Source organism: Citrus sinensis, chromosome 8 (assembly GCF_022201045.2).
Source record: "Citrus sinensis cultivar Valencia sweet orange chromosome 8, DVS_A1.0, whole genome shotgun sequence".
Classification (NCBI taxonomy): Eukaryota; Viridiplantae; Streptophyta; class Magnoliopsida; order Sapindales; family Rutaceae; genus Citrus; species Citrus sinensis.
In genome coordinates, this window is record NC_068563.1 from 465,619 (window position 1) to 493,602 (window position 27,984).

General features: G+C 32.7%; 5 protein-coding genes and 2 pseudogenes across 5 annotated transcripts; 3 read left to right on the plus strand and 4 right to left on the minus strand.

The window, feature by feature from the left end:
• Positions 1–332: 332 nt before the first annotated feature.
• Positions 333–2,238, minus strand: LOC102609231 (uncharacterized; annotated as a pseudogene).
• Positions 2,239–2,370: 132 nt separating this feature from the next.
• LOC102625652 (protein XRI1) lies at positions 2,371–27,776 on the minus strand. The gene is made up of 8 exons (XM_052432393.1): positions 27,755–27,776; positions 4,311–4,433; positions 4,059–4,198; positions 3,840–3,903; positions 3,650–3,752; positions 3,530–3,576; positions 3,314–3,397; positions 2,371–2,918 (listed from the first exon to the last, which is right to left on the minus strand). The coding sequence occupies exons 2-8, from the start codon at positions 4,429–4,431 to the stop codon at positions 2,647–2,649; spliced, it is 831 nt and encodes a 276-aa protein (XP_052288353.1). The 5' UTR covers positions 4,432–4,433; positions 27,755–27,776; the 3' UTR covers positions 2,371–2,646.
• On the plus strand, positions 10,010–11,432 carry LOC112495475 (endochitinase-like). Its single transcript, XM_006486582.4, has 3 exons — positions 10,010–10,424; positions 10,590–10,737; positions 10,875–11,432. Exons 1-3 carry the CDS (start codon positions 10,088–10,090, stop codon positions 11,266–11,268), a joined length of 879 nt encoding a protein of 292 aa, XP_006486645.2. The 5' UTR covers positions 10,010–10,087; the 3' UTR covers positions 11,269–11,432.
• On the minus strand, positions 11,578–13,232 carry LOC127899175 (uncharacterized; annotated as a pseudogene).
• Positions 15,751–17,973, plus strand: LOC102629253 (uncharacterized). Its single transcript, XM_052432394.1, has 4 exons — positions 15,751–16,097; positions 16,275–16,362; positions 16,951–17,433; positions 17,541–17,973. The coding sequence occupies exons 2-4, from the start codon at positions 16,342–16,344 to the stop codon at positions 17,796–17,798; spliced, it is 762 nt and encodes a 253-aa protein (XP_052288354.1). The 5' UTR covers positions 15,751–16,097; positions 16,275–16,341; the 3' UTR covers positions 17,799–17,973.
• Positions 18,064–20,214, minus strand: LOC127899174 (protein FAR1-RELATED SEQUENCE 5-like). The gene is made up of 2 exons (XM_052432392.1): positions 19,999–20,214; positions 18,064–18,973 (listed from the first exon to the last, which is right to left on the minus strand). The coding sequence occupies exons 1-2, from the start codon at positions 20,015–20,017 to the stop codon at positions 18,117–18,119; spliced, it is 876 nt and encodes a 291-aa protein (XP_052288352.1). The 5' UTR covers positions 20,018–20,214; the 3' UTR covers positions 18,064–18,116.
• On the plus strand, positions 24,585–25,948 carry LOC102627878 (endochitinase-like). Its single transcript, NM_001320070.1, has 3 exons — positions 24,585–24,940; positions 25,106–25,247; positions 25,385–25,948. The coding sequence occupies exons 1-3, from the start codon at positions 24,604–24,606 to the stop codon at positions 25,782–25,784; spliced, it is 879 nt and encodes a 292-aa protein (NP_001306999.1). The 5' UTR covers positions 24,585–24,603; the 3' UTR covers positions 25,785–25,948.
• Positions 27,777–27,984: the final 208 nt, after the last annotated feature.

The following is a 27,984-nucleotide window of genomic DNA, read 5'->3' on the forward strand; positions in this document are numbered from 1 at the left end:
GTACGCGTATTGCTGCAGAAATCACCCTAATACAAAGACAGCAAGAACATTTTTGGATACCTAAGCCCTGGGAAGTTAGTCTACCATGTGGATCTCAATAATAGATAATACTTTATCATCTAGTAGGCGACAATAGGAAACTTCACAACAATGATTTATATTTTAAAATTGCATACAATTTGCCATAAACAAATAAGGGGTTCTCTAAGATGTGTCTAATATTTTGAACCAATGATTTAATGGGGAAAAGAATCTGAAGAATTTACAGTTAAGTTTAACCTGTTCATCCTATGCATTCATTTATTTTTACTTCAAAGAAGGCGAAATGATAATCAAGTATCATCTGGCAATATTTAAGAGTGAAAGCAACCGATACTGAGATGGAAGAAAGGTGATATACCAGAGAAACAATTTGTTTTTTGTATATAATTTCATTTCTATAGGATGATACAGGTATATTTCAATCATTTACAAGTATGACAATAAAATTTGTAATCTAATTGTTGAGGATGTTGAGAAAGGAGACTCTAGCTTTGATCAAACGCCTAGACAAGGATTCAAGGCCTTCTTCAAGATCTTGGATGCTGAACTCCAATTCTTTCAGCTGGTTTTGCAAATAAACAGTGTTAACAGATTTGAGTGTCAATGCAGCATCCACCTTCTCAAACTCATTCGTTTCTGTCTTGACTTCCTCACAAGCTATTCTTTTGGGGCGGATGAGTTTGGAAGCCAATACAAACCCACTTAGCTTTGATGGAATCCCAGCACCCGAGATAAAGGACAGCAAGGATCCAAATGCAGCTAAGGTTACTGCTTCAACCTCTTTCAACACGCTAACATGTTCCTCATTGATTAGAGAAGAGCATTTGTTTCCCATGCCTTTTAAATTCGCCAAGGCCTTGTGGACTTCCTTTTTTACTGACTTCCTAGAGGCTATGTATTTCTTAACCGCAGTTGCAAGTTCAATTTCATCTCCTCCTCTTCTGCGCAGAACTGATTGAAGTCCTTGTGTAGATTCCTTAATCTGCAAGAGAGCATTCTGAGCAATGCTGCTAGTTTCCAAGATCCTCAAAGATCCATTCAAAAGGTCATCAACCCATTTCTTATGCTGGCCTGGGCTAAAGCTTGTTGAACAAGAGGCAGTTGAAGCATTTTATCAACAGAATCATGTAAATCTTGAAGGCCATTTAACTCGTGGGCGATTGATGAAGATAATGAAGTAGAAACAGCTTGAGAATACCTTAATCTTCTCAAATTCTCTCCAACATCTGAAGTGAGAGGGTGTGATCTTGTGGGAAAGCTGTTTGAGCGAGTATGGTAAGAGGCAGCCATTTTTCCTTGCTGTGTATGAAAAGACTGGAAGTTGATTGTCAAAATTCAATCTAGCTCTTTTGCCTTCATTCGGTTAACATATGCTATATATATATATAGCATGAGATGATGGGAACAAGAGGAATCTCATCCTCTTGGAATATCAAACAGTAACATGATTTAGATCTTGATCTTAACAATATATCACCTAATTTTATGCAATGTCTCCTCCCACTAGCTACCCATTTCATTTTTTATTCTACAAATCACAGTAGCATCTCTTTATAAGCTAATACTATATGGAATTAATGGTTCTTTGAGATCCATACAAATAGGGCAATACACGGATGGCAGTGACTCTGTCTCCTCCGCAAGAATACAAGAGAGGCAAATCCAGTTTGGCTTGGCTCCCTGTAGGAAACAGGATGGTGGTGACGCCCGTGCATCCTTATCGTTGATTTATTTGATCTGGAAGTAAAATGGACAATTTGCAACGCATGAATGAAGTTGACTCTGTCACCTCGAATGCATACAAAAGAATGCAATACAGCTTGGCTTGCCTCCTCTCCCTGAAGGATATAAAATTAGGTTGCCGTAGGCTTTTCACATATATGGCTCGTTTCTCGTCATCTACGAAAATTATTCAATGTCCTCTCCTTTCTTTCTTTCCTTTTTTTTTTGTTATAATTTTAAGTCTTTATGCTTGAAGCCTTTTTGTTGAGCGTTCATTTATGCATTTCTTCACACATCTATTTCCATCAATAGCTTTTTGTGCAAGTGCCTCGATTAGTAAGCTATATTACACACTCTTTCAGGGTGGCTGCTTTTACACAAACCTTGCCTGGTGAATTAGGTTGTTCCTCTCAAAATGATGAAACTTATCCCACCACATCTCACTGGCTGACCTCATCCATGTTGGTTATCATGACACTGATGAAAAGATACAGGTTATACTTTATTTATAGCTATAGTTGTCAGTTTGAATTTTATCAAATACAAGCTTCTGCTTTTCAGTTAGCATAAAACAGGACACAAAATTCTCTTGGCCAAAAGAAAATATAGGCAGACTGAACAGACATCATGCTTACATTAATGTCTAAAATCAAGGTCACAAAATTGATCCGCAGCTATTTGACACCAAAAATGTCACTTGGATGCATAAACAATTTACTCTTATAAGCTCCATGAACAACTCCCAAAATGGGCCAAAAAAAATAAAATCAAGATAAACTTCTACGTTAGACGGCCTTACTATAATACAGATGCACCTCAACCCAGAACATTACAGGGCAAGAAAAAGGGCCGCAAAATGGACGTTTGAAAACTACTATCTACTCAACCTTTGGTTCTCATAATTGTGATACTGCCTTTTCCTCCCTCAGTGCGAATTTTGGTTTTACCAACAACAGGCTTCCCAGAAAAAGCTGATTTTGGATAAGCTGAAGGATCTTCAGTATTTTGTCTTAATGTTGATGCAGGAGAGTGAATCCGCTGGTTTATGTCCTTCAAAGTAATGTCTCCATGGACTCCACATGGCTTAATGAAAGCAAATGGATAGGCAACTGAAGAAGCTAATTTAGTTGGGGTTCTTATGAGTGACTTTCTACCTAAAGTGAGCAGAACAGAGAGTCAGACATAGTCGTTTGACAGAATTTTGAATAAAAAATCCACAATCATACCAGACAAAATGTGCTAGAAGTTGCTACAGATGTAAAGGGCATGTGGATCATAACGATATAAAGAAAACAATAATACAAACAATAACCAAAATAGCACATGTAAACAACACAGTTTATAAATGATTCTATCCATAACTGATTTTATGTACTATTCATTTGTGTATGCAGGCGAGCAGATCAACACAGAACAAAAGGAAGACTACCAGAAATGATCAAATCTAGGAAGTTGCTGTGTTATCGTAATATCACACTATAATTAAAAATGACAGCACATTAATTCAGAATTAACAAACTTCAAAGTGAAAGCAAAAACAGGCATGTACCTCTAAAAACAACATTGTGAGGAGTTTTAGTACAATGCTGTTGAAGAATGTTAGCATCATATGCAGGCGGTGAATTACTGAATTCTGCAACAGTGAACAACTTTTGATAAGCTTAATGCAGAAAAGGAAAAAGAGAGGGCGAAGGAGAGAGAGAAGTGCACATAAAATATGAAAAAACAGTGATAGATATTGAACAAGAAGTATAACTTCATGCACCTGAAATATCAATTTGTATATCAGATGCTCCAGAGAAGTCCCTGAGTCTAACATGATAAACAAATCAGATTATAGTCAAATGGCAATCAAACTAAAAAGCAATAGTCCAAAGAAACATACAGCTCATCAGTGCTAAAATTCATCTCAGGATCATTAAGGCATTCGGAAATCCACCCCTCTAATGACTGATCTGTACCATCACAACTAGAGGCAGATACACCTGCTAAGATATGTCACAATATGATTAGAGAACTCGAAAATAGACATTCAAGTTCTTGACTGTATCATAATGTAGTTGCAAAATACAAACCTGAAAACTCAGTAGTCCACTGAGATGCTTCAGGTAATACTTCTTCGACTGACTCCCCCCTCTCCTACACAGAATGAAGAACATAAATATTAGCAATGTTGAAAGGACAAGCAAGGAGCAATTTAGACATATGATCAAATAACTAAAACGTGCTCCATAATATAAAGACATGATGCTATTACAGAATGATCACAAAGAAGAGATGTGGCCCGCACTGACATTTGATTTAAGGAACGGAGATGGCATTTCATCACTGCATAGGGAAGAATCTACCACTTGAGTGTCAAATTGTAACATTCGTCGCCTCTTTATTTGGGAATAAGTCTCCCTACAATCTTTTGTTTCCTTGCTCATATTACCTGAAATCAACTCTCTCAAATAAAAAAAAAACATTGTCCAACCAGCATGATCTTTCAACGCAAGAAAAAGAAATTGTGAGAGTCAATGAATGCTAGCAAAACAAGCCCCTACCGTTATGAGTGGCATGGTAAGCCAAATCCCCACATGCCTTAACCGGGGTTGTTTCATCATCAAGCATGTAGGAAAGATCCTCCCCATTCAGAGCCACTTCATTCCATTGTGACCCAGACATGTCTGCTAAAATAAAAAAATGACACATACCCAGATATCACCACTCTCATTCTACATGCCAAGCTTGGCCAAAATCACTAGTTTCTGTAAAACACTTGAATAACATGCAAACTACACATTGAGTCCTTTCCAATTCCAAGACTTACGATAACCAGTTTATAAAGCAAAAATGTAAGAATTAACAATCACCAAATACACTTCCAATGCACGATATATAAACAAATTTTTAGAAATACAAGTCATGAAATTTCTCCGATAAAAAAAAAAAAAAAAAATTCCAATTTGTATTGAGTCAGCCATTGTGAATAAGCTTTCTAAATTCTAATAGCATTTGAGTCAATTATAAAAAAACAATATACCAGATTAAATTTACTAAAAGATTAAAAAAACAAAACAATAGAAAATCAAATTACACACGAAACCCTAGATTGTCTATTTCAAGCAAAGTATGTAACTTATAATAAAATTAAATGCAGATTTGAGAACCCAAAAATACCACAATTGAATTAGAGAGTGTTATTAGTTAGGGTTTTAATGAGAATGAAAAACACTGAGGAAACCGGGAACGTGCAGGATAAAAAGCATTACCAGTGGAAGCGTAAGATAGAGAACGGCAAGTTAAAGTGCGCCTCGAGGAATAGAGACAGAGACAGAGAGAGAGAGACGAGCACCCCAAGCACTGTAAGTAACTGGGAGTGGAAAATAAAGGGGTCGTTTGCTTTTGTCGTCTTCTACTTCCTCCTCTTTGTTAGTTTTTGTTTTTAAATGAGTGTGGCAACGTGAATCACCCAATTTTTTTTATGGGTCTCGTTACCTTACAAAGCATGTCACAAACATTAAAGAAATTGACAAACAAATCAACAACATTACAACACGTGTAACTATTATAATTCTAATTTTACCCATTGAAGCGGTTTGTAGCCGGTTGAAAAAAGTAAGTCGGGAAGATGAATAATTTCTCCTACAGCCATTGCAACCCAAAGCGGACATGATTTCTCCGAACTCTCAGGCTGAGGAAACTTCCTACTTGCGCATATCCGCCCGCTCTGAGCTAGAAAACGAACAGATCGAGGTCGGAATGAGATCCGGTGTTTTCACGTCTCACCGTAGTGCCCGGTTTGGCGGTTCAGCTTGCTTCTATGGCTCATGTATGAACAGCAAAACTCATGCAGATTGACCTGGATGATCCCTGGGGTTACTTTTTTATTTTTATAAAGAGCTGTATCCGATTTGTTGACAAATAACTCAAAAAAGAATCCCTTGTAATTTTGATGTGGACTAATTGGGGAGCAAGAAAGGGTGTGCTTTTTAAAAGATGAAGATGCAGAGAAGGTTTTTTCTAAAGCCAAAGCCACTTCACCGTTTGTGCTGAGAGTAGTCATCAATGAGGTATTAATTTTTAACTCCATTGATGCAAGCTCCAAGGAACTTTTCATGGTCGCCTGCCCCTGAATAATGGTATAAATTAAATCTTGAAGATGTAATGTTTGATCATAAGTCAAGGGGCAGGAGTTGGTGCTATTATAAAAAAAAAAAAAAAAATCATAGTTGCTGTGAAAACCAGCTTTAATGGCACTGAATCGAATTACAAAAAGGAAAATTTCTTGCCTCCTGAATCGAATTCAAACAGTAACCCTTGCTTTGACCCGGTGGCCCAAGCGGTTTTCTTTCACCAGTTTTCCCAGTTTCCCATCACTTCTTTTTTTCTGTTCATTTCATTCCCATTCGTTCGATTTTAGTGTTCACATCTAACGGCCCTCATTCATGCAATGTTTGTTACATGACGATGTAACTTAACCTGACCTTTTTTACATTCTATTTATAAAAATAAATTCATTATTAAAAATTAAAAATTAAAAATATCAAAATTACTTTTTGCCAACTATTTTTTATTTTGTAATTACATATTCTCTCTCTACTTTTATATTATATAAATTAAATTCCCAACTTTACATTTTTTTAAATTTATTTTTTTGACATTTCTTAGTATATTCTAATCTATATTCATACTTTATGTATGCAAAATATTTTTTTCTTGATACTTACTAACTTTTGTGTTTAGTAAAAATTAATTTATTGATATTCATTAATTTTCATTACTTATAAAATTTGTTAATATTCATTTTTAAATAGTGGATTTTTTAAACTAATGATATCAATTACTTGCGGTTAAAATAATATATATAAATAAATTGATGGAATTTATGAAACTGAAAAGAAAAAGAGAAGAAATAGTTAATTAGGTAATTTTAAAAAAATATTCAAATAATATAATTTTTAAGCGGAGGCTATTTGAACACACCAATTTTCTCTCTACATTCTTTTTCTAATTGAGAATTTTATTATCTAAATATTTTTTAATAAACTTACATAATTAACTGTTTCTTCTCTTTCTCATCTTAAGTTCACAAATTCCCATCAATTCATTGAGATATATTCTTTTAGTTACAAATAATTGATATCACAAACTAGGGAAAACAAAATCCACAGTTTAAATTGAATGTCAACAAAATTTTATGAGTCATGAAAGTTAATGAATATTAAGAAATTAATTTTTACTAAACAGAAAAGTTAATGAACATCAAGAAAAAATTCTTATATATAAAAAATATGAAATAGAGGTCATGATCTACTCGAAAAGACCAAAAATGAATTTAAAAAATAGTAAAATAGAGTTTTTAGTTTATAAAATGTGAGAATTTGCAATTGTAGAAAGATTCATGAAAGGTAATCTTGATATTTTCAAATTTCAAATTTCAAATTTATAATAATTTATTCATTTGTTAAAATAAGGGTTGAGAGGAATTTGGTGGGATCAATAGTTCCATCTAATATTTCATTAGAAAGAGCGTGTGGACAGAAAATTGGCGGACTCAAATAGCCCCACTCTTTCTTTAATTTCGCATTGACCCCGATTATTTTGTGATTTTCTCCTTTTAGTCAATATTAATTGTTGTTACTGGATTTTCCCCTGAGACCTAGAGCGAGCCCATAACGTTCATGCTCGAGGGCTTCCCAGCCCCAAGAACCAAGCCCAATAATCTTGAGGCAGGTTTATCCAGGAAAGGTGCCTCTGCTAGGACAAGAAAAGTCAATTCGGGTTCTGAGTCGATCTTCAGCCTAGTAAGTGATAAAGCGTACAGTAATGATATTTGACAAACATCAAAAGATCGATTAATATGAAAAAATCCATCACGATAACCAAGTGTGTGAATGTGAGTGTGAGTGTGAGTGTGAGGCGTGAGTTATTTTAATTTGTGGATCCCTCTAACGTACATTTAGGTCTCGTTTGGTATGCCGGATTAGATTAGATTGGATAGGATAATATTGAACTATATAATATTATGTTGTGTTTGGTACAATATTGGATTGGACTATAAATAATCATGTTTTATATTATAATATTACAATTTACAAGTTATTATTATTATTATTATTGTTATTAGTATAAACTGAAATTTTGTATTATTAATAATACAAATCAACCTCAATGACATTAATGAAATATAAATAATAATATAAATAATTTTTATTTTGTTAAATATATATATGATATTTTTATTATTTTTATTCAATAATCTATTATTTTATAAAAAAAAAGTATCTTTTTGAATATTAATTTAATAATTAATTTATAATGTACATTTGAAATTATAAAAATAATTAATAATTAAATAAATTAAAATAAAATTTTATTTTAATTTGAAATTAATAATATTTTTAGTATAATTTATTATTTACATGATTAAAATCAATATTTTTTATTACATTTATCACATATGACTATAATTTTAATATTTATAAATTATTATGTTTAATTGAGTTATCAATATAATCCAATACTAACTAATCCCATAGCCTCTCTTGGGATAATTTTCTTTACAAAATTGAGATTAGTTTGTAGGCCCACGATGACTAAATTTCAATATCCTTGATAGCACCAAACATGAGACAAGGATAAAATTTAAAAAAAGAGTCAAATCCCCACTTTTAATCCTCCAACCAAACAAGACCTTAATGTATGTTAGGGTTTGCCTTAATTTCTAGGCATTTGCTGCCTCAATGAAAATGAAGATGTGCTCGTTTTGCATGTGTTATTCTGCAATGAAAATGACGGTGTGCTCGTTTTGCATGTGTTATTCTTCAGTCACATCCTCTTTTGTTTCTGTCTGCCTTTACAACAAAAATTTACCAGCAACCTGCAAGCATTCATGCACAAACAGCCAAAAAAACGCCTAATATCATCGCCCCACTTGCCCTTGTTTAGTTCTTTTCAAGCTCAAAGCCAACCTCAGTACATTGGGATAAAGACTAGAAGCAGAGAACAGCCGCTGCCAGATCTACAAGATGTGAAATAAAGAAGAGCATCAAAATCCTTAATTATTGCTTGTCTATGTCATGGTTTTAAAAGATAAACAATCTTGATAGGCTTTCTTACGTAAGACATACAGATCCAACGAAAATTAGATGAAACGTTTAGACACAAGACCTTAACTTTGATATCGTATGAAGAGTATATTTATAATATAATGTATTGTTTGGCACATTGTCTCTGAGTCTCAATAAAAATTTTTAAGTTTTTCATTGCTAGCTTCTTAAATTTTCATGTATTATACATAATATATTATGAGTTAGGAGTCATAAACTCATGAATATGAAAACTTAGGATAAAAAATTTGAGATTTTTTTAAATAATTTATTTAGGTATTTTATTTTATAGAAGTTCATGGACTTACTCAAATGCTAACTAAGACTTGAGGGTTGCCTAAGCCTTTATATACCTACCCAATAATTTATTATCAAACAATGTGAGATATTATCCCTAACCCTCAACAGTGTGGAGTACAATCCTTAATAACATATTCCTTTGAAGAAAAAAAAAAAAAACTTGCTTAGGTATTTCAAAAAGGGGAGATTGTCAAATAACATTTACTGTAATTAATATATATCATTTACCCCATGTATATTTTTATAATAGCCAATAACTCCCTAACAACATTAATTTACAATAATATTCCTATTTTTAAATATATTTTTATTTATATTTATTATAAATTAAATAAATTATATGAATAGAAACTGAATTAAAAATAAGTATTAAAAACAATAAATATATGTTTTGATGTGAACAAAAAAATAGTAATAAAATTTTTTCCTATACTTTTTTTATTTTCTAAACATTTTCATCTAATAAATATTTTGTAAATTTAAACTTAAATGTAAAAAGTACAAGAATAATAGTTGATTATTTATTTTATAATAATTTTTTATTTATCATTCAAGTTTTCTTATAATAATTTTTTATCATTTTATAATAATTTTCTTATATATTTATTATAAGAAAATATTTATAAAATAAAAAGTACAAGAAAAATATTTTATTATTAATTTTTTATAACAAAATATATATTTCTTATTTTTAATACTTAATTTTTTTTTTCATTCATGTGATTTATTTAATTTATAATAAACATAAATAAGAATGTGATTAAAAATAAGAGTAATATTATAAATTTATACTATTAAGAAATAGGGGAAATTAGCAACCTCCCTTCAAAAAACCATGACACATATGTTCTATAGATATCATCCCACTAGCCAAAGTTGTGACACACACCAAGTAAAGGATAATTGATATCATAACTCTTGCTTTCAAAATGAGGCTCATTGGGTCCTTACTAATTTTCTCTCTAGTTTTATCTTTTGTACAAGGAGGTTCAGCACAGAATTGTGGAAGCGGCGCTGTGTGCGGTGAACGTGATACTGGCCACGGGACGGATGGCGGTGAACTGGGCAAGATCATCTCAAGGGAGATGTTTGAAGACTTGCTTCCGTATAGAAATGATGAACGATGCCATGCCAGAGGCTTCTACACTTATGATGCTTTTATAGAGGCAGCCAAAGCTTTTCCAGCCTTTGGTAACTCTGGAAATGAAACCATGCGTAAAAGAGAAATTGCTGCCTTTTTTGCCCAAACTGGCCATGAAACTACTGGTTTGTTTCAATTCCTGATCAGCTTAATTAAATTTAAAGATTCCTTTTTCCGGTGCACTAACAAGTAATGTGCAAGTATTAAATTATAAATAAACAGCATCACCCAATCTCCAATCGGTATTTTAATTTGTTACTAATCAATTTTTGTGGTTGATAAACTTACAGGGGGATGGCCCGATGCACCTGGTGGAGAATATGCTTGGGGATATTGCTATATTAGGCAAGTTAGCCATGGGTCCGACTACTGTTATCCTTACTGTCCATGTCCCTTGCCAGGGCAATACTATGGCCGAGGTCCAATTCAACTCACTTGGTAGGCTGAACATTTTGAATTAGTATATCATTGTCTGATCTGAATGAGAAAGTCTTGCCCTCTTGAATTGAAAACTTGTTAAATGTGCATTTACATTCTATCCAACATTAATTATTCACTAACTTGTTCGTGTACAGGAATTGCAATTACTTAAGGTGCGGAGAAGCCTTGGGGGTGGACTTGTTGAACAATCCAGACCTTCTTGCCACTGATCCAGTACTATCATTCAAGTCAGCAATCTGGTTCTGGATGACTGCACAGCCACCAAAGCCATCGTGCCACGAAGTCATTATCGACGAATGGAAACCATCAGCAAATGACGTAAACGCCAGCCGGCTTCCGGGATACGGTCTAACCACAAATATAATCAACGGTGGAATTGAATGTGGCAAAGGTTGGAATAGCTTTGTAGCTAACCGTATTGGGTTCTTTACCACTTTCTGTGGCAAGTTTGGGATTCAGCCTGGCGACAATCTTGATTGCTACAACCAAGGGCCTTATGGCCCTAATTTGATGGCACAATCTATGTGATCATCATGATCAACGTTTTAGTAAAATAAGCTTAATAAAAGCTACTTAATAAAAACTTTAGATGTCACACTTGTAGGTGGACAACTAAATTGTTAGTTTGTTACGCTCTTATTGTAGGTAAATTAAATAAGACTGATCCAACATGGATCAATGAGTCTTCTCCATCTTTCATCGTTTGATTATTTTAACATGACAATTATTTGCAACGCAAAAAGTGCCGTTGACACTTATCCTGCCTATACAGATAAAGGCAATATCCAATTCTATAAGCCACATTTGCATGTGGCTAATTAATAATTCAATGGCATTGCTATTCATCATCATGATGCTCATTGTGGCAGAGATTATAAAATTTTGATTAGGTCTGCTATCCAACGTGGCTTGCCTCTCACTTGGAGGAAATGCCTGGCAAACGAGTCATGGATGCATCAAATTATTATGAAGTTAGTACGCGTATTGCTGCAGAAATCACCCTAATACAAAGACAGCCAGAACATTTTTGGATATCTAAGCCCTGGGAAGTCAGTCTACCATGTGGATCTCAATAATAGATAATACTTCATCATATAGTAGGCGACAATAGGAAACTTCACAACAATGATTTCTATTTTAAAATTGCATAAAATTTGCCATAAACAAAAATAAGGGGTTCTCTAAGATGTTTGAACCAATGATTTAATGGGGAAAAGAATCTGAAGAATTTACAGTTAAGTTTAACCTGTTCATCCTACGCATTCATTTATTTTTACTTCAAAGAAGGCGAAATGATAATCAAGTATCATCTAGCAATATTTAAGAGTGAAAGCAACCGATACTGAGATGGAAGAAAGGTGATATACCAGACAAACAATTTGTTTTTTGTATATAATTTCATTTCTATAGGATGATACAGGTATATTTCAATCATTTACAAGCATGACAATAAAATTTGTAATCTAATTGTTAAGGATGTTGAGAAAGGAGACTCTAGCTTTGATCAAACGCCTAGACAAGGATTCAAGGCCTTCTTCAAGATCTTGGATGCTGGACTCCAATTCTTTCAGCTGGTTTTGCAAATAAACAGTGTTAACAGATTTGAGTGTCAATGCAGCATCCACCTTCTCAAACTCATTCGTTTCTATCTTGACTTCCTCACAAGCTATTCTTTTGGGGCGGATGAGTTTGGAAGCCAATACAAACCCACTTAGCTTTGATGGAATCCCAGCACCCGAGATAAAGGACAGCAAGGATCCAAATGCAGCTAAGGTTACTGCTTCAACCTCTTTCAACGCGCTAACATGTTCCTCATTGATTAGAGAAGAGCATTTGTTTCCCATGCCTTGTCAATTCGCCAAGGCCTTGTGGACTTCCTGTTTTACTGCCTTCCTAGAGGCTATGCATTTCTTAACCTCAGTTGCAAGTTCAATTTCATCTCCTCCTCTTCTGCGCAGAACTGATTGAAGTCCTTGTGTAGATTCCTTAATCTGCAAGAGAGCATTCTGAGCAATGCTGCTAGTTTCCAAGATCCTCAAAGATCCATTCAAAAGGTCATCAACCCATTTCTTATGCTGGCCTTGGGCTAAAGCTTGTTGAACAAGAGGCAGTTGAAGCATTTTATCAACAGAATCATGTAAATCTTGAAGGCCATTTAACTCGTGGGCTATTGATGAAGATAATGAAGTAGAAGCAGCTTGAGAATACCTTAATCTTCTCAAATTCTCTCCAACATCTGAAGTGAGAGGGTGTGATCTTGTGGGAAAGCTGTTTGAGCGAGTATGGTAAGAGGCAGCCATTTTTCCTTGCTGTGTATGAAAAGACTGGAAGTTGATTGTCAAAATTCAATCTAGCTCTTTTGCCTTCATTCGGTTAACAAATGCTATATATATATATATAGACTGAGATGATGGGAACAAGAGGAATCTCATCCTCTAACATGATTTAGATCTTGATCTTAACAATATATCACCTAATTTTATGCAATGTCTCCTCCCACTAGCTACCCATTTCATTTTTTATTCTACAAATCACAGTAGCATCTCTTTATAAGCTAATACTATATGGAATTAATGGTTCTTTGAGATCCATACAAATTTGCAACGCATGAATGAATTTGACTCTGTCACCTCGAATGCATACAAAAGAATGCAATACAGCTTGGCTTGCCTCCCTCTCCCTGTAGGATATAAAATTATGTTGCCGTAGGCTTTTCACAATATGGCTCGTTTCTCGTCATCTACGAAAATTATTCAATGTCCCTCTCCTTCCTTTCTTTCCTTTTTTTTTTTTTTTTGGTTATAATTTTAAGTCCTTATGCTTGAAGCCTTTTTGTTGAGCGTTCATTTATGCATTTCTTCACACATCTATTTCCATCAATAGCTTTTTGTGCAAGTGCCTCGATTAGTAAGCTATATATTACACACTCTTTCAGGGTGGCTGCTTTTACACAGACCTTGCCTGGTGAATTAGGTTGTTCCTCTCAAAATGATGAAAACTTATCCCTCCACATCTCACTGGCTGACCTCATCCATGTTGGTGATCATGACACTGATGAAAAGATACAGGTTATACTTTATTTATAGCTAGTGTTGTCTGTTTGAATTTTATCAAAATACAAGCTTCTGCTTTCCAGTTAGCATAAAACAGGACACAAAATTCTCTTGGCCAAAAGAAAATATAGGCAGACTGAACAGACATCATGCTTACATTAATGTCTAAAATCAAGGTCACAAAATCGATCCGCAGCTATTTGACACCAAAAATGTCACTTGGATGCATAAACAATTTACTCTTATAAACTCCATGAACAACTCCCAAAATGGGCCAAAAAAAAAAAAAAAAAATCAAGATAAACTTCTATATCTTACAAAACATGTCACAAACATTACAGAAATTGACAAACAAATCAACAACATTACAACACGTGTAACTATTATAATTCTAATTTTACCGATTGAAGCGGTTTGTAGCCGGTTGAAAAAAGTAAGTCGGGAAGATGAATAATTTCTCCTACAGCCATTGCAACCCAAAGCGGCATGATTTCTTCGAACTCTCAGGCTGAGGAAACTTCCTACTTGCGCATATCCGCCCGCTCCGAGCGAGAAAACGAACAGATCGAGGTCGGAATGAGATCCGGTGTTTTCACGTCTCACCGTAGTGCCCGGTTTGGCGGTTCAGCTTGCTTCTATGGCTCATGTATGAACAGCAAAACTCATGCAGATTGATCTGGATGATCCTTGGGGTTACTTTTTGATTTTTATGAAGAGTTTTATCCGATTTGTTGACAAATAACTCAAAAAAGAATCCCTTGTAATTTTGAGTGGACTAATTGGGGAGCAAGAAAGGGTGTGCTTTTTAAAAGATGAAGATGCAGAGAAGGTTTTTTCTAAAGCCAAAGCCACTTCACCGTTTGTGCTGAGAGTAGTCATCAATGAGGTATTAATTTTTAACTCCATTGATGCAAGCTCCAAGGAACTTTTCATGGTCGCCTGCCCCTGAATAATGGTATAAATTAAATCTTGAAGATGTAATGTTTGATCATAAGTCAAGGGGCAGGAGTTGGTGCTATTATAAAAAAAAAAAAAAAAAAATCATAGTTGCTGTGAAAACCAGCTTTAATGGCACTGAATCGAATTACAAAAAGGAAAATTTCTTGCCTCCTGAATCGAATTCAAACAGTAACCCTTGCTTTGACCCGGTGGCCCAAGCGGTTTTCTTTCACCAGTTTTCCCAGTTTCCCATCACTTCTTTTTTTGTGTTCATTTCATTCCCATTCGTTCGATTTTAGTGTTCACATCTAACGGCCCTCATTCATGCAATGTTTGTTACATGATGATGTAACTTAACCTGACCTTTTTTACATTCTATTTATAAAAATAAATTCATTATTAAAAATTAAAAATATCAAAATTACTTTTTGCTAACTATTTTTTATTTTGTAATTACATATTCTCTCTCTACTTTTATATTATATAAATTAAATTCCCAACTTTACATTTTTTTAAATTTATTTTTTTGACATTTCTTAGTATATTCTAATCTATATTCATACTTTATGTATGCAAAATATTTTTTTCTTGGTACTTACTAACTTTTGTGTTTAGTAAAAATTAATTTATTGATATTCATTAATTTTCATTACTTATAAAATTTGTTAATATTCATTTTAAAATAGTGGATTTTTTAAACTAATGATATCAATTACTTGCGGTTAAAATAATATGGGTCCCTCTATGATGCCGTAATTTTTTTTACGGTATCAATAGTGTAAGAAATATAGACCGTTAGATCTAATCAACGGTATATATTATTTTTATTAACGAAAATTTTTAATTATTTGAAAATTGTGTTAACCGGTTAACAAACCTATAAAATAGGTAATTTTAAATTTAAAATAAAAAAGAAATAGAGATACAGTAAAATACAATCTCTCTTTATCTCTCACGTTCATATTTTTATAATTGGATTCTTTAAGATTATCTTTGTCTCCTAATGATTAGATGAAAGAGATTCAATAAATTTCTCGCTTTCTTTTTTGCCCTCTTGTGAGTGCCAAGCTTTCTCTTTGCAACCTTCAGTGCCCTCTTGTCCTTGCCGACTTTAAGAAGCTCAGTGATCATTTTCTCATAGGGTGCAAAGCCAGCAACTTCCCTAATCACAGTCCTCACGAAGTGGACCCTTTTGCTTGTTTTCCCTTTGCGATCTGCTGGGCGTGGCGGCAGTTCCTTCTTCGTCACAATATGACCCTTGTTTAATCCAACAAAGAGACCAGTATTTGGCTGTTTCGGAGCCATCACCTCCGACGAAACTGAGTTGCTGCGGAAACCTGAGATGAGTTGGGAGTAAATATTTCGGTAAGTTATTCTTGAATCCATTTTATAGTTTTAATCGTATTTTCAAATCAGAATTTTTTAATAACGTAATAGCTCTATTTTTTATTGTATTGCCAATTTATTGCCTTGAGTATTTGCAGCCATGGTTTAAGGTCTGTCCTATGTTGCTTACAATCATTCTATAACGTGCTTTTACAGGCGGCTTAGAGGCTCGTGCGGCTCACAGATTGCCAGCCATAGAGAAAAAGTAAAAGGGGAGAGAACCATGAGGCAAGGTGCAACGCGAGTAAGATACAGAATCTTTAATGTCATGTGCTGTTTTCTTTCATCTATCTTTTGGTAATGAAAAGTTAGTTGGTCGGCCATGTTGCAATTTTGCTTTAGTTTGGATTTTTTCAAGTTTCATCATGTTGCAATTTTGCTTTATTTATACAATCATCTATGGGGCCTATAAGAAGGTTAATAATTCTTACAACTCATGGCATCATTACGGCCAGAATAAAGTCAACTAATTACATATGCAAGAGAAATAATTAATTCATCACAAAGAATGGCTCATGTGCTTTTTAGATTGAAGCCCTTGCTGGGAAGTTCAATTCACGTTATCACATATGATCAAAACCACAGCTTCTAGTGTCATTTTTTTGGGGTTTTGTTGATTACATGGAAAGCAACTAATTACTACAGCTGAAGCATGTGAAACAAGATTAGAAGCACAATACTTTTTGGAACTGAAGGGGCAATTATTTTTTTTTTTTTCAAGTTTGTTATATGTTCTTTTGTGAAGACCTAAAGATTCATGAGTCAGATTAATAATTTTGCCTCTCTTAGCCTTTATGCGGTGGGAATGAACTTTCTCTTTTTTAAAATGCAGATGGAAAAAAAAGATGATGGAGGGCTCCATAAAAGCATTAAAACAAACGGAGAGGGTGAAGCAAACTTTCGAAATTGCAACCATGAGAAGGAATTGACAAAGCTTAATGAAAAAATTGATGGGATGACTTTTAATCTTGCCGCTGTCAGGTATGAACTTGGTGAGCTGAAGAGGAACAATTTAGATACTTATGCATTGGTACAAAAAATGTATAGTGTAGTTGAAGCACTTGAACATAATATAACTCATATGCAATCACACCCGTGGAAGGAAAATATGAACTCTTCTAGTAAAGATGTTCAAAATGGTACAAATGAATCAAGTGGTCAAAATTTCGTGGGAAAGGGAGATGAGTTTGGGGTGAAGATCGCAGAGATTAAGGACAAGACTGAAGACGCATGTGATGAAAATTTATCATTGAAAAACTTATTTGCATATAGGAAACGGAAAGAGAACCAAATCTTCCACAATGTTGTTAAAAAGGTATAATAACAAACTATTATTCTACATTTTTTTTCAAAAATTATTTGTACTAGCACATTCATTAAACAAAAAAAATAATAATAAAATTCATGTTCTTATGCATGTAGGATAAAGCCATGGATGCAGTTGATTTTGTGGATTTGGTATCATCGGTCGAAGTAGATGCAGTTGAGGATAAAAAGGTGCGTCCTCGAAAGCCCAGTCGTTATAAAAAATCTCCTTACGAAAATTTCACCAAAAAAAAAGGCCGCCGCAACAAGGAGTTTGGTTTATCCAAACATGGAGCTTCTTTTTCGGAGGAAGAATGGTATATTTTACAGTATATTTTTCATGAACAACTAGATAAAAGGTATGGAAGTATTTAATGTAATCATATTTTATACGTTTGTATTTTGATGTTCTTATTTGTTTTAATTTATTATTAATGTGCGTGTATAATTTGTACAGAGAGAAAATTGTAATGACAAAGCGACATATTGTTACCCGCTTCTTAATGTCTTCTTTAGCTCCTAATGTTTGGATATTTGATGAGGTATACTATGTGTGTGTGTGTGTATAATATTCAGAGCGTAATAAGATTATATGTATTTAATTTATAATTTATTTTTCATTTGGTAGTGAATGTTTTAATAATGATATTGTGATTATTTTATACATAGATCATAAGTTGCTATGCCGAGTACTTAACCAGAAAGGAGAGTTTGAAGCAAGATTATGAGACTCGAAATTGGTTTTTCTGCAATAGAATCAGCCCAAAACAAGTTTGAAAGTCTATTCTCCTCATCTACAGTGTATTTACAGAAGAAATTTGGATCCATATCAGCTTTTCCTTTTAAGTATGCCAGCGCAGATTCTGAATCTGTTTCAAGCATCATAGACCGACGTTCAACATCTAATGAATTATACAAATCCTCCAGTGTGAAGCCCACATTGTCATAACCCCCAGCTTGATTGACTAAAAAATCCATAATTTGACTAGTCTTTATACCAACAGTTTTCATCGCAGTAGCTTGAGCCATGTCACAATCTTTAACTGATCGATGGGATCGAAGGAACTTAATCTCATAATTCATTGCCAACTCATGTGAGTGTTCAGGGATCAACTGATTAACAACCCAAGTACCAACCTTCTTATTCATCTTCACTCTAAAAGCAGCTGGACATTTGCCTCTCGTAACAGCCCTCGGTTCCCGAATTCTATCTTTCCTTTCAACATACTTTTTAGCACGCTCGCCCTCCCTATTACAAACCCAACGTCTCACATTGGTTTGACCATCATTATCATACCTTATATCATTCTTATGAATGCTGAAGCCCATTACTTTCGAGTAATTACTGTAAAAATTCTCAGCATCTGTAAGTGTCTCAAATTGACTTCCAATTACATCTTCACTAGTGAGTTGTTGCAGGTGCTTACCATTAAAAACAATGGAACATGAGGAATCATCTACACTTGGCAGAATGGTTGCCCTATCTGTTGAAAGAATGTCATGTGATGAAGGAATGTCAAACTCTGCTTCTTTTGAATTTTGGTTGATAACTGCAAAAACAATATTGAATATTTTGTTATCAGCAAACTTGCATGATTAAACTGTACTGATCTAGAATATATGAGATTGCATACTATATATTTTTTGATAGATAAATGTGTCTAGTTACAGAAGAAATTTACAGAATCAAATTTTGACTTTGCTTCTTAAAGATATTCACGATTTAGTGCACAAAGGTCACAACTGTCTTGAAACTACACAAAACCCGAAGTTTCTGCATTAACTGATATCAATTAACAAGGAATAAAATTACAAACTATATATCTATAGAAATATTTATTTTTCAGGAGTTCAAATAATTTTACGGTTTTCTATTTGAAGTTTCTACATGAAGATATGGCTTAAAGAATGCTGACTGCTCAGAATCACTGAAGCAACCAAGCCTCTGATTATCAGCCAACTTCCATGATTTAACTGTATTGATCTAGAATATATGACATTACATAATATATATGTTTGGATAGATAAATGTATCTAGTTGTGGAAGAAATTTACAGAATCAAATTCGGACTTCTCATCTTAGAGATATTCAGGATTTAGTGCACAAAGGTCACAGCTGTCTTCTAACTACACAAGACCAGAAGTTTCTGAATTAAATGATATCAATTCCCCAGGAAAAAAATTAGAAGCTATATCCCCCTAGAAAGCTCTATTTGTTAGAAGTTCAAATAATTTTACAATGTTCAATTTCAATTTTTCTACATTAAGATATGATTTAAACAATACAAACTGCTCAGAAGCATCAAAACAACCAACTTAAATGATGTATTAGTTCTTATTTTCAGCCTCTTTCTCCAAGAAGCACGACTGGCAGGCATCATATTCTCAGTTCTCTTATGTTCTGCGTGCCTTTTTTTTTTTTTTTTTGGTTTGGACAAATAATCGAACAATTTTAAAGCATTGGCCATTACATGGTTACATAGCCAAAATCTCGTTATAACCATTTCTCTACACAACAACAAAATAATCATAAAAATTCTAAATATCAAATTACAAAGAACATATCAGTACTAACCTTGTTCATCAATATCCATCGCTTTTTGTAATGACAGCTCCCAGATTTACCTTGAATATAAATATTTTTCAAAACCGAACAACTTGATTAATTGACTAAGAACTCTACTCGAATTTAGTACGATTGATTGAACAAAAACTCCGCTTAGATTTGATCCTTGATGAGATACTGTTTATTCTTTGCAAAGATGAGTTTGAATTGTGTTTTGCCGATAGGAACTTATTCTACCAACAGTCAAAGTGGCTAACAAATCGTATTTGTCAAAACAAAACCGTCTGTATCATGGGGTTGGCTCAATTCGGAGAAATTTCAGTGACCACCCCTATAATTTTAAATATTCTCACAATTTCACTTGAACAACATATTTTGTTTAATTCCACAAAATTCATACGAACGTTTAAATATATTTTAAAATTTATTTTACTATGTATCCTACGCCATTCATTATTGGTTTTTTGTAATTTTATCAAGTTGTAATTTCAGGCAAAACATGAAAGGGTTTCAACATTTAATTAATTTGAAAATTCAATGTGAAACTCAAAATTGCTAAAATATTACTTAAATCATATCCTTAATGTTATAAGATAACTCGATTATCATGTAATCAAACTAATTTCAAAATCTATCAATCAGATATAGTATGTACTGTTAGATTATTTTATTCTAATGCATGGCCATGGAATAGCCTTTGATTTCTCATGGTACATTTTATTGGTTTACTAGCTTATAAAACCATATGCAAATGTTGAAAATTGGACTACTATATGAAATATCATGTGATATATCTCATTTAACCTTAGATTAATGTATCAAATGTTCATAAAGGATGGTTTACTTCATCAGTCTGCGAATTAACTTTTAATAATATTTATATTTCACATATCAATTCATAATACATTAGGGTAAATACGATTTTAATTTCCCACCTATCAATAAATACGGATAAATAGAAGTACTAAATATGTGTGCATTTGTGTATTAGGTCATATGTTTTAATAAATAGAATCACCTCTACTAACTTTTTTTCCATACCATTTTTATTACATTTTACCAGTTGTCTTTTATAATACTATTTTGTAAAAGAAAACTAAAATTGACTACTCAAAAATGTCTTTATATTTTTTATTACATTTTACATTAAAGTTGTAGTACATTATAAATGTTAAGTTTAATTTTTAATAACATAACACCTTAATAAAATCAACATCTTAAGTGCAATGTATGATATAAAATGATATAGTACTTCAAATAGGCTACAAAATTAATAGGAAAAAGACCACTCACGCCTCTAAATTTTATTTAAATGGTCATACAAAACTTCTTAAATTAAAAAATATAATACATAACATAAGATAAAATTTTATAAAATATTTTCAATTTTAAAAATTTTATTTTTAACATTATTATTTTTCATATTCTTTTATTATTAGTTTGTCATATTCTTTTTACTAATATTAAAATCTACTTGACATACTAATAAAATTAATTAATTATACCTAACATTCACAATAATTTATAAAATTAACAATATCTTATTTAATTATGTCTATATTAATATCAATATTAAGATCAATTTTTGGATTAATAGATTTTAGTTCATTCGTCAGGATAGACTAATAATAACTTAATATTAACAAAATTTTTATTGTACATGTTATTTTATCAATTATATTTATTGTAACACTTTATTTGTATCATATGATTTTTATTTATTATTTTTATCCTATTACTATATTTATATTTATTTAGATTGATTTAGTCAAAAGGTATAATAGTCATTTACGAAATTAAGAGGGTCTATGTGACTATTTATGAAACTAAAAGAACATGTATAATTATTTTAGCAAATCTTAGGGGTGTGGGTGGTTTTTTCCGAAATTAATATTGATTTAAAATTAAAAAATTAATATTTACCTGCAACCTGTAAGTTACCTGCTATATTTTAATTAATTATCTAATTATCCATTATATTAAATGAATGATTCAGATTAAAACTCTTATATCTAAGGGTCCACATTAGTCCCACTATCAATACTGTAAAAATAAATACAGCATCATAAAGAAATCCAAATAATATATATAAATAAATTGATGGAATTTATGAAATTGAAAAGAAAAAGAGAAGAAATAGTTAATTAAGTAATTTTTAAAAAAATCATTCAAATAATATAATTTTTAAGAGGGGGCTATTTGAACACACCAATTTTCTCTCTACATTCTTTTTCTAATTGAGAATTTTATTATCTAAATAGTTTTTAATAAAATTACTTAATTAACTCTTTCTTCTCTTTCTCATCTCAAGTTCACAAATTCCCATCAATCCATTGAGATATATTCTTTTAGTTACAAATAATTGATATCACAAACTAGGGAAAACAAAATCCACAGTTTAAATTAAATGTCAACAAAATTTTATGAGTCATGAAAGTTAATAAATATCAAGAAATTAAATTTTACTAAACAGAAAATTAATGAACATCAAGAAAAAGTTTTTATATATAAAAAGTATGAAATAGAGGTCATGATCTACTAGAAAAGATCAAAAATGAATTTAAAAAATAATGAAACTGAGTCTTTAGTTTATAAAATGTGAGAATTTGCAATTGTCAGGTATAGAGAGAGATTCATGAAAGGTAATCTTGATATTTTCAAATAGTCACATCTAATATTTCATTAGAAAGAGCTTGTGGACAGAAAATTGGCGGACTCAAATAGCCCCACTCTTTCTTTAATTTCGCATTGACCCCGATTATTTTGTGATTTTCTCCTTTTAGTCAATATTAATTGTTGTTACTGGATTTTCCCCTGAGACCTAGAGCGAGCCCATAACGTTCATGCTCGAGGACTTCCCTGCCCTGAGAACCAAGCCCAATAATCTTGAGGCCTTTGCAGGTTTGTCCAGGAAAGGTGCCTCTGCTAGGATAAGAAAAGTCAATTCGGGTTGTGAGTCGATCCTCAGCCTAGTAAGTGATGACAGCGTACAGTAATGATCTTTGACAAACATCAAAAGATCGATTAATATGAAAATGACGATGTGCTCGTTTTGCATTTGTTATTCTTCAGTCACATCCTCTTTTGCTTCTGTCTGCCTTTACAACAACAATTTACCATCAACCTTCAAGCATTCTTGCACAAACAGCCAAAAAAACACCAAATATCATCGCCCCACTTGCCCTTGTTTAGTTTTTTTCAAGCTCACAGCCAATCTCAGTACACTGGGATAAAGACTAGAAGCAGAGAACAGCCGCTGCCAGCTCTAGAAGATGTGAAATAAAGAAGACCATCAAAATCCTTAATTATTGCTTGTCTATGTCAAGGTTTTAAAGATAAAATCGTGATAGGCTTTCTTACGTAAGACATATAGATCCAACGAAAATTAGATGAAACGTTTAGACACAAGACTTTTAACTTTGATATCGTATAAAGAGTATATTTATAATATAATCTATTGTTTGGCACATCGTCTCTGAGTCTCAATAAAAAATTTTTAAGTTTTTCGTTGCTAGCTTCTTAAATTTTCATGTATTATACATAATATATTATGAGTGAGGAGTCATAAACTAATGAATATGGAAACTTAGGATAAAAAGTTTGAGATTTTTTTAAATAATTTATGTAGGTATTTTATTTTATAGAAGTCCATGGACTTACTCAAATGCTAACTAAGACTTGAGGGTTGCCTAAACTTTTATATACCTAACCAAAAATTTATTATCAAACAATGTGAGATATTATCCCTAACCCTTAACGGTGTGGAGTACAATCCTTAATAACATATTCCTTTGAAGAAATTAAAAGAAAAAAAACTTAGTTCGGTATTTCAAAAAGGGGAGATTGCCAAATTCTCTTTATTGTTATTGATATATATCATTTACCCTCTTAACGGTTTTTATAATAGCCAATAACCCCTTAACAACATTAGTTTATAATATTATTCATATTTTCAAATACACTTTTATTTTTATTTATTATAAATTAAATAAATCATATGAATAGAAACTGAATAAAAAATAAGTATTAAAAACAATAAATATATGTTTTGATGTGAACAAAAAAATTAGTAATAAAATTTTTTCTTGTACTTTTTTATTTTCTAAACATTTTCTTCTAATAAATATTTTGTAAATTATAAAATTAAATGTAAAAAGTACAATAACAATATTTTATTATTTATTTTATAATAATTTTTTTATCATTTTATAGTAATTTTCTTATATATTTATTATAAGAAAATATTTATAAAATAAAAAGTATAAGAAAAATAATTTATTATTAATTTTTATATCAAAATATATATTTCTTATTTTTAATACTTAATTTTTTATTTTAATTTCTATTCATATGATTTATTTAATCTAAAATAAATATGAATAAGAGTGTAATTAAAAATAAGGGTAATATTATAAATTTATACAATTAAGAGAGTTATTAGTTATTATAAAAATAATAAGAGACAAATGTTATATATCGATTACAGTATTGGGAAAATTAGCAACCTCTCTTCAAAAAACCTTGACATATACGTTCTATAAATATAACCCTCTAGCCAAAGCTGTGACATACACCAAGCAGAGGATAATTGATATCATAACTGTTGCTTTCAAAATGAGGCTTATTGGGTCCTTACTAATTTTCTCTCTAGTTTTATCTTTTGTACTAGGAGGCTCAGCACAGAACTGTGGAAGCGGCGTTGTGTACGGTGGACGTGATACCGGCCATGGGACGCATGGCGGTGAACTGGGCAAGATCATCTCAAGGGAGATGTTTGATGACTTGCTTGAGTATAGAAATGATGAACGATGCCCTGCCAGAGGCTTCTACACTTATGATGCTTTTATAGAGGCAGCCCAAGCTTTTCCAGGCTTTGGTAACTCTGGAAATGAAACCATGCGTAAAAGAGAAATCGCTGCCTTTTTTGCCCAAACTGGCCATGAAACTACTGGTTTGTTTCAATTCCTGATCAGCTTAATTAAATTTAAAGATTCCTTTTTCCGGTGCACTAACAAGTAATGTGCAAGTATTAAATTATAAATAAACAGCATCACCCAATCTCCAATCGATATTTTAATTTGTTACTAATCAATTTTTGCGGTTAATAAACTTACAGGGGGATGGCCCGATGCACCTGGTGGCGAATATGCTTGGGGATATTGCTTTATAAGCGAAGTTAGCCCTCCGTCCGACTACTGTGATCCTAACTATCCATGTCGAGGGAAGTACTATGGCCGAGGTCCAATTCAACTCTCTTGGTAGGCTGAACATTTTGAATTAGTATATCATTGTCTGATCTGAATGAGAAAGTCTTGGCCTCTTTAATTAAAAACTTGTTAAATGTGTATTTACATTCTGTCGAACATTAATTATTAACTAATTTGTTGGTGTTTAGGAATTACAATTACTTACGGTGCGGAGAAGGCCTAGGGCTAGGAGAGGAGTTGTTGAACAATCCAGACCTTCTTGCTACTGATCCAGTACTATCATTCAAGTCAGCAATCTGGTTCTGGATGACTGCACAGCCACCAAAGCCATCGTGCCACGAAGTCATTATCGACGAATGGAAACCATCAGCAAATGACGTAAACGCCGGCCGGCTTCCGGGATACGGTCTAACCACAAATATAATCAACGGTGGAATTGAATGTGGCCAAGGTGGGAATGCCGCTGTACGTAACCGTATTGGGTTCTTTACCACTTTCTGTGGCAAGTTTGGGATTCAGCCTGGTGACAGTCTTGATTGCTACAACCAACGACCTTATGGCCTTAATCTGATGGCACAATCTATGTGATCATCATGATCAACGTTTTAGTAAAATAAGCTTAATAAAAGCTACTTAATAAAAACTTTAGATGTCACACTTGTAGGTGGACAACTAAATTGTTAGTTTGTTACGCTCTTATTGTAAGTAAATTAAATAAGACTGATCCAACATGGATCAATGAGTCTTCACCATCTTTCATCGTTTGATTATTTTTTTGAGTTTTTTTGTTAAAATTTTGTACGTTTGTGGTTAGTTATTTTAACAAAATAATTAGTCGAGAAAGGTAAATGTTTTGGGGGTGAGAAATACCACGATCAGGCACACGAGGAGAATGTGCTCCCTCTGCCTAGAATGACTCCTTGAGGAAGATTAGACCCGATGAAGTGTGTGGCTGGTCACACGAGTAGAGTTGGCTCGAGACATGCAAGGAGGGACCAGAACCAAGTCAATTCAAAGACTTGGTCAAAGGTCAACCCGTGGGTTTCCTCCAAAGAATTTGGGCACAAAGCTCACTCACCAGCAGTTACACTGCCCATTCGCCCATGGTTATGTAATCAACCCATCAACGAAGTCGAGGGAGAAGAGGCTAATAATTCTGGTGGATATGAAAGCTTCAGAGAACAGAGTTAAGGGAGTTAGACAACTTTTCATTTAATTTTCTCATACTCTCAATCTATTCACAATTTTATCTTCTCTATCATTCTTTCTTTCTGAAATAAAACCTTTCTTTTATTTAGAGCAGTTTAATTACGCCATGGGAATCGTGACCTAAGTTTTTCTAGGCAAACCCAAATCGCTGACTTGAGCGTCGAAGGGATTACGGTGGAAAAACCTCCAGCATCCCCTGACTAGTTGTTGTGAAAACATGTGTTCTTGGAGGAAGTATTTGAGGTCACATGAACTTGTTCGATAGTGGGGAAGCCAGGGGCAGATCCAGGATTTTAAAGTACCCCGAGCTAAATTTTTTATAAAAAAAAGTTATATTGTAAAGTGAACATAAAATTTTATAAGAAAAAAATAAAATACACATAATAAGATGAGAACATTAGAAATCTTACACTAAATAATAATTACTTTAAATAAAATAATTATATAAAAATAAAAAATAAAAATGTAATTCAAAACAAAAATATAACTAAAGTTGTATTTTTCGCAACTTCAAACAATAAAATTCATCAATTATGGATTTTGGATCAATAGTATCTGCAATTTCTCTTTCAGCATAGACAACCATACAATTAGAAAGAAACTCATTTTCTATTTTATTGCAAAGTGATGTCTTGATAAGGCTCATGGTCGAAAATGCATGCTCTGTTTGTGGCTGCAAATGAAAGGAGTTTCTTGACTTGGATTTATCGGACACATTATACCTATAAATTACCATAACATGAAACTACATAAGAATTAATAAATTAATTAATAATTACAAGCTTAATTAGCATGCTTAAATAAATTAAACAATTCAATTTTTTTCATCTTTTCTATTTCTAAAAAATATTATTAGTAAAAAAATGAGATGAAGATTACACGAAATTGCAGATACTATTATTAGTAAACAATTCACACTTGACTAACATGCAAACAACACATTGAGTCCTTGCCAATTCCAAGACTTGCGATAACCAGTTGCACAATATATAAACAAATTTTTAGAAATACAAATCATGAAATTTCTCCCCAAAAATTAAAAAAAAAAATCCAATTTGTATTGAGCCAGCCATTGTGATTAAGCTTTCTAAATTCTAATAGCATTTGAGTGAATTTTAAAAAACGATATACCAGATTAAACTTACTAAAATATTAAAAAAATAGAAAATCAAATTACATACGAAACCCTAGATTGTTACTTCAATCAAAATAAGTACCTTCTAATAATTTTAAATGCAGATTTGAGAACTCAAAAATACCACAATTGAATTCGAGTGTTATTAATTAGGGTTTTAATGAGAATGAAAAACACTGAGGAAACTGGGAACGTGCAGGATAAAAAGCATTACCAGTGGAAGCGTAAGATAGAGAACGGCAAGTTAACGTGCGCCTCGAGGAATAGAGATAGAGAGAGAGAGAGAGACGAGCACCCCAAGCACTGTAAGTAACTGGGAGTGGAGAAATGGCACGAGTGGAAAATAAAGGGGTCGTTTGGTTTTGTCGTCTTCTACTTTTGTTTTGTGTGTTTTTTTTTTTAAATGAGCGTGGGTATCTGAATCATCCAATTTTTTTTTTATAT

What these genes read in the sequence shown, in the direction of transcription:
- LOC102625652 (XM_052432393.1), bottom strand. Translation starts at nt 4,431, where the DNA reads ATGTCTGGGTCACAATGGAATGAAGTGGCTCTGAATGGGGAGGATCTT. An exon ending in TTACCATGCCACTCATAACG is followed by an intron (nt 4,199 to 4,310) that starts GTAGGGGCTTGT and finishes AGTTGATTTCAG; the next exon opens with GTAATATGAGCAAGGAAACA. An exon ending in TCACAATGTTGTTTTTAGAG is followed by an intron (nt 2,919 to 3,313) that starts GTACATGCCTGT and finishes TGCTCACTTTAG; the next exon opens with GTAGAAAGTCACTCATAAGA.
- LOC112495475 (XM_006486582.4), top strand. Translation starts at nt 10,088, where the DNA reads ATGAGGCTCATTGGGTCCTTACTAATTTTCTCTCTAGTTTTATCTTTT. An exon ending in AACTGGCCATGAAACTACTG is followed by an intron (nt 10,425 to 10,589) that starts GTTTGTTTCAAT and finishes ATAAACTTACAG; the next exon opens with GGGGATGGCCCGATGCACCT. An exon ending in GGTCCAATTCAACTCACTTG is followed by an intron (nt 10,738 to 10,874) that starts GTAGGCTGAACA and finishes GTTCGTGTACAG; the next exon opens with GAATTGCAATTACTTAAGGT.
- LOC102627878 (NM_001320070.1), top strand. Translation starts at nt 24,604, where the DNA reads ATGAGGCTTATTGGGTCCTTACTAATTTTCTCTCTAGTTTTATCTTTT. An exon ending in AACTGGCCATGAAACTACTG is followed by an intron (nt 24,941 to 25,105) that starts GTTTGTTTCAAT and finishes ATAAACTTACAG; the next exon opens with GGGGATGGCCCGATGCACCT. An exon ending in GGTCCAATTCAACTCTCTTG is followed by an intron (nt 25,248 to 25,384) that starts GTAGGCTGAACA and finishes GTTGGTGTTTAG; the next exon opens with GAATTACAATTACTTACGGT.
- LOC102629253 (XM_052432394.1), top strand. Translation starts at nt 16,342, where the DNA reads ATGAGGCAAGGTGCAACGCGA. An exon ending in TGAGGCAAGGTGCAACGCGA is followed by an intron (nt 16,363 to 16,950) that starts GTAAGATACAGA and finishes TTTAAAATGCAG; the next exon opens with ATGGAAAAAAAAGATGATGG. An exon ending in TCCACAATGTTGTTAAAAAG is followed by an intron (nt 17,434 to 17,540) that starts GTATAATAACAA and finishes TTATGCATGTAG; the next exon opens with GATAAAGCCATGGATGCAGT.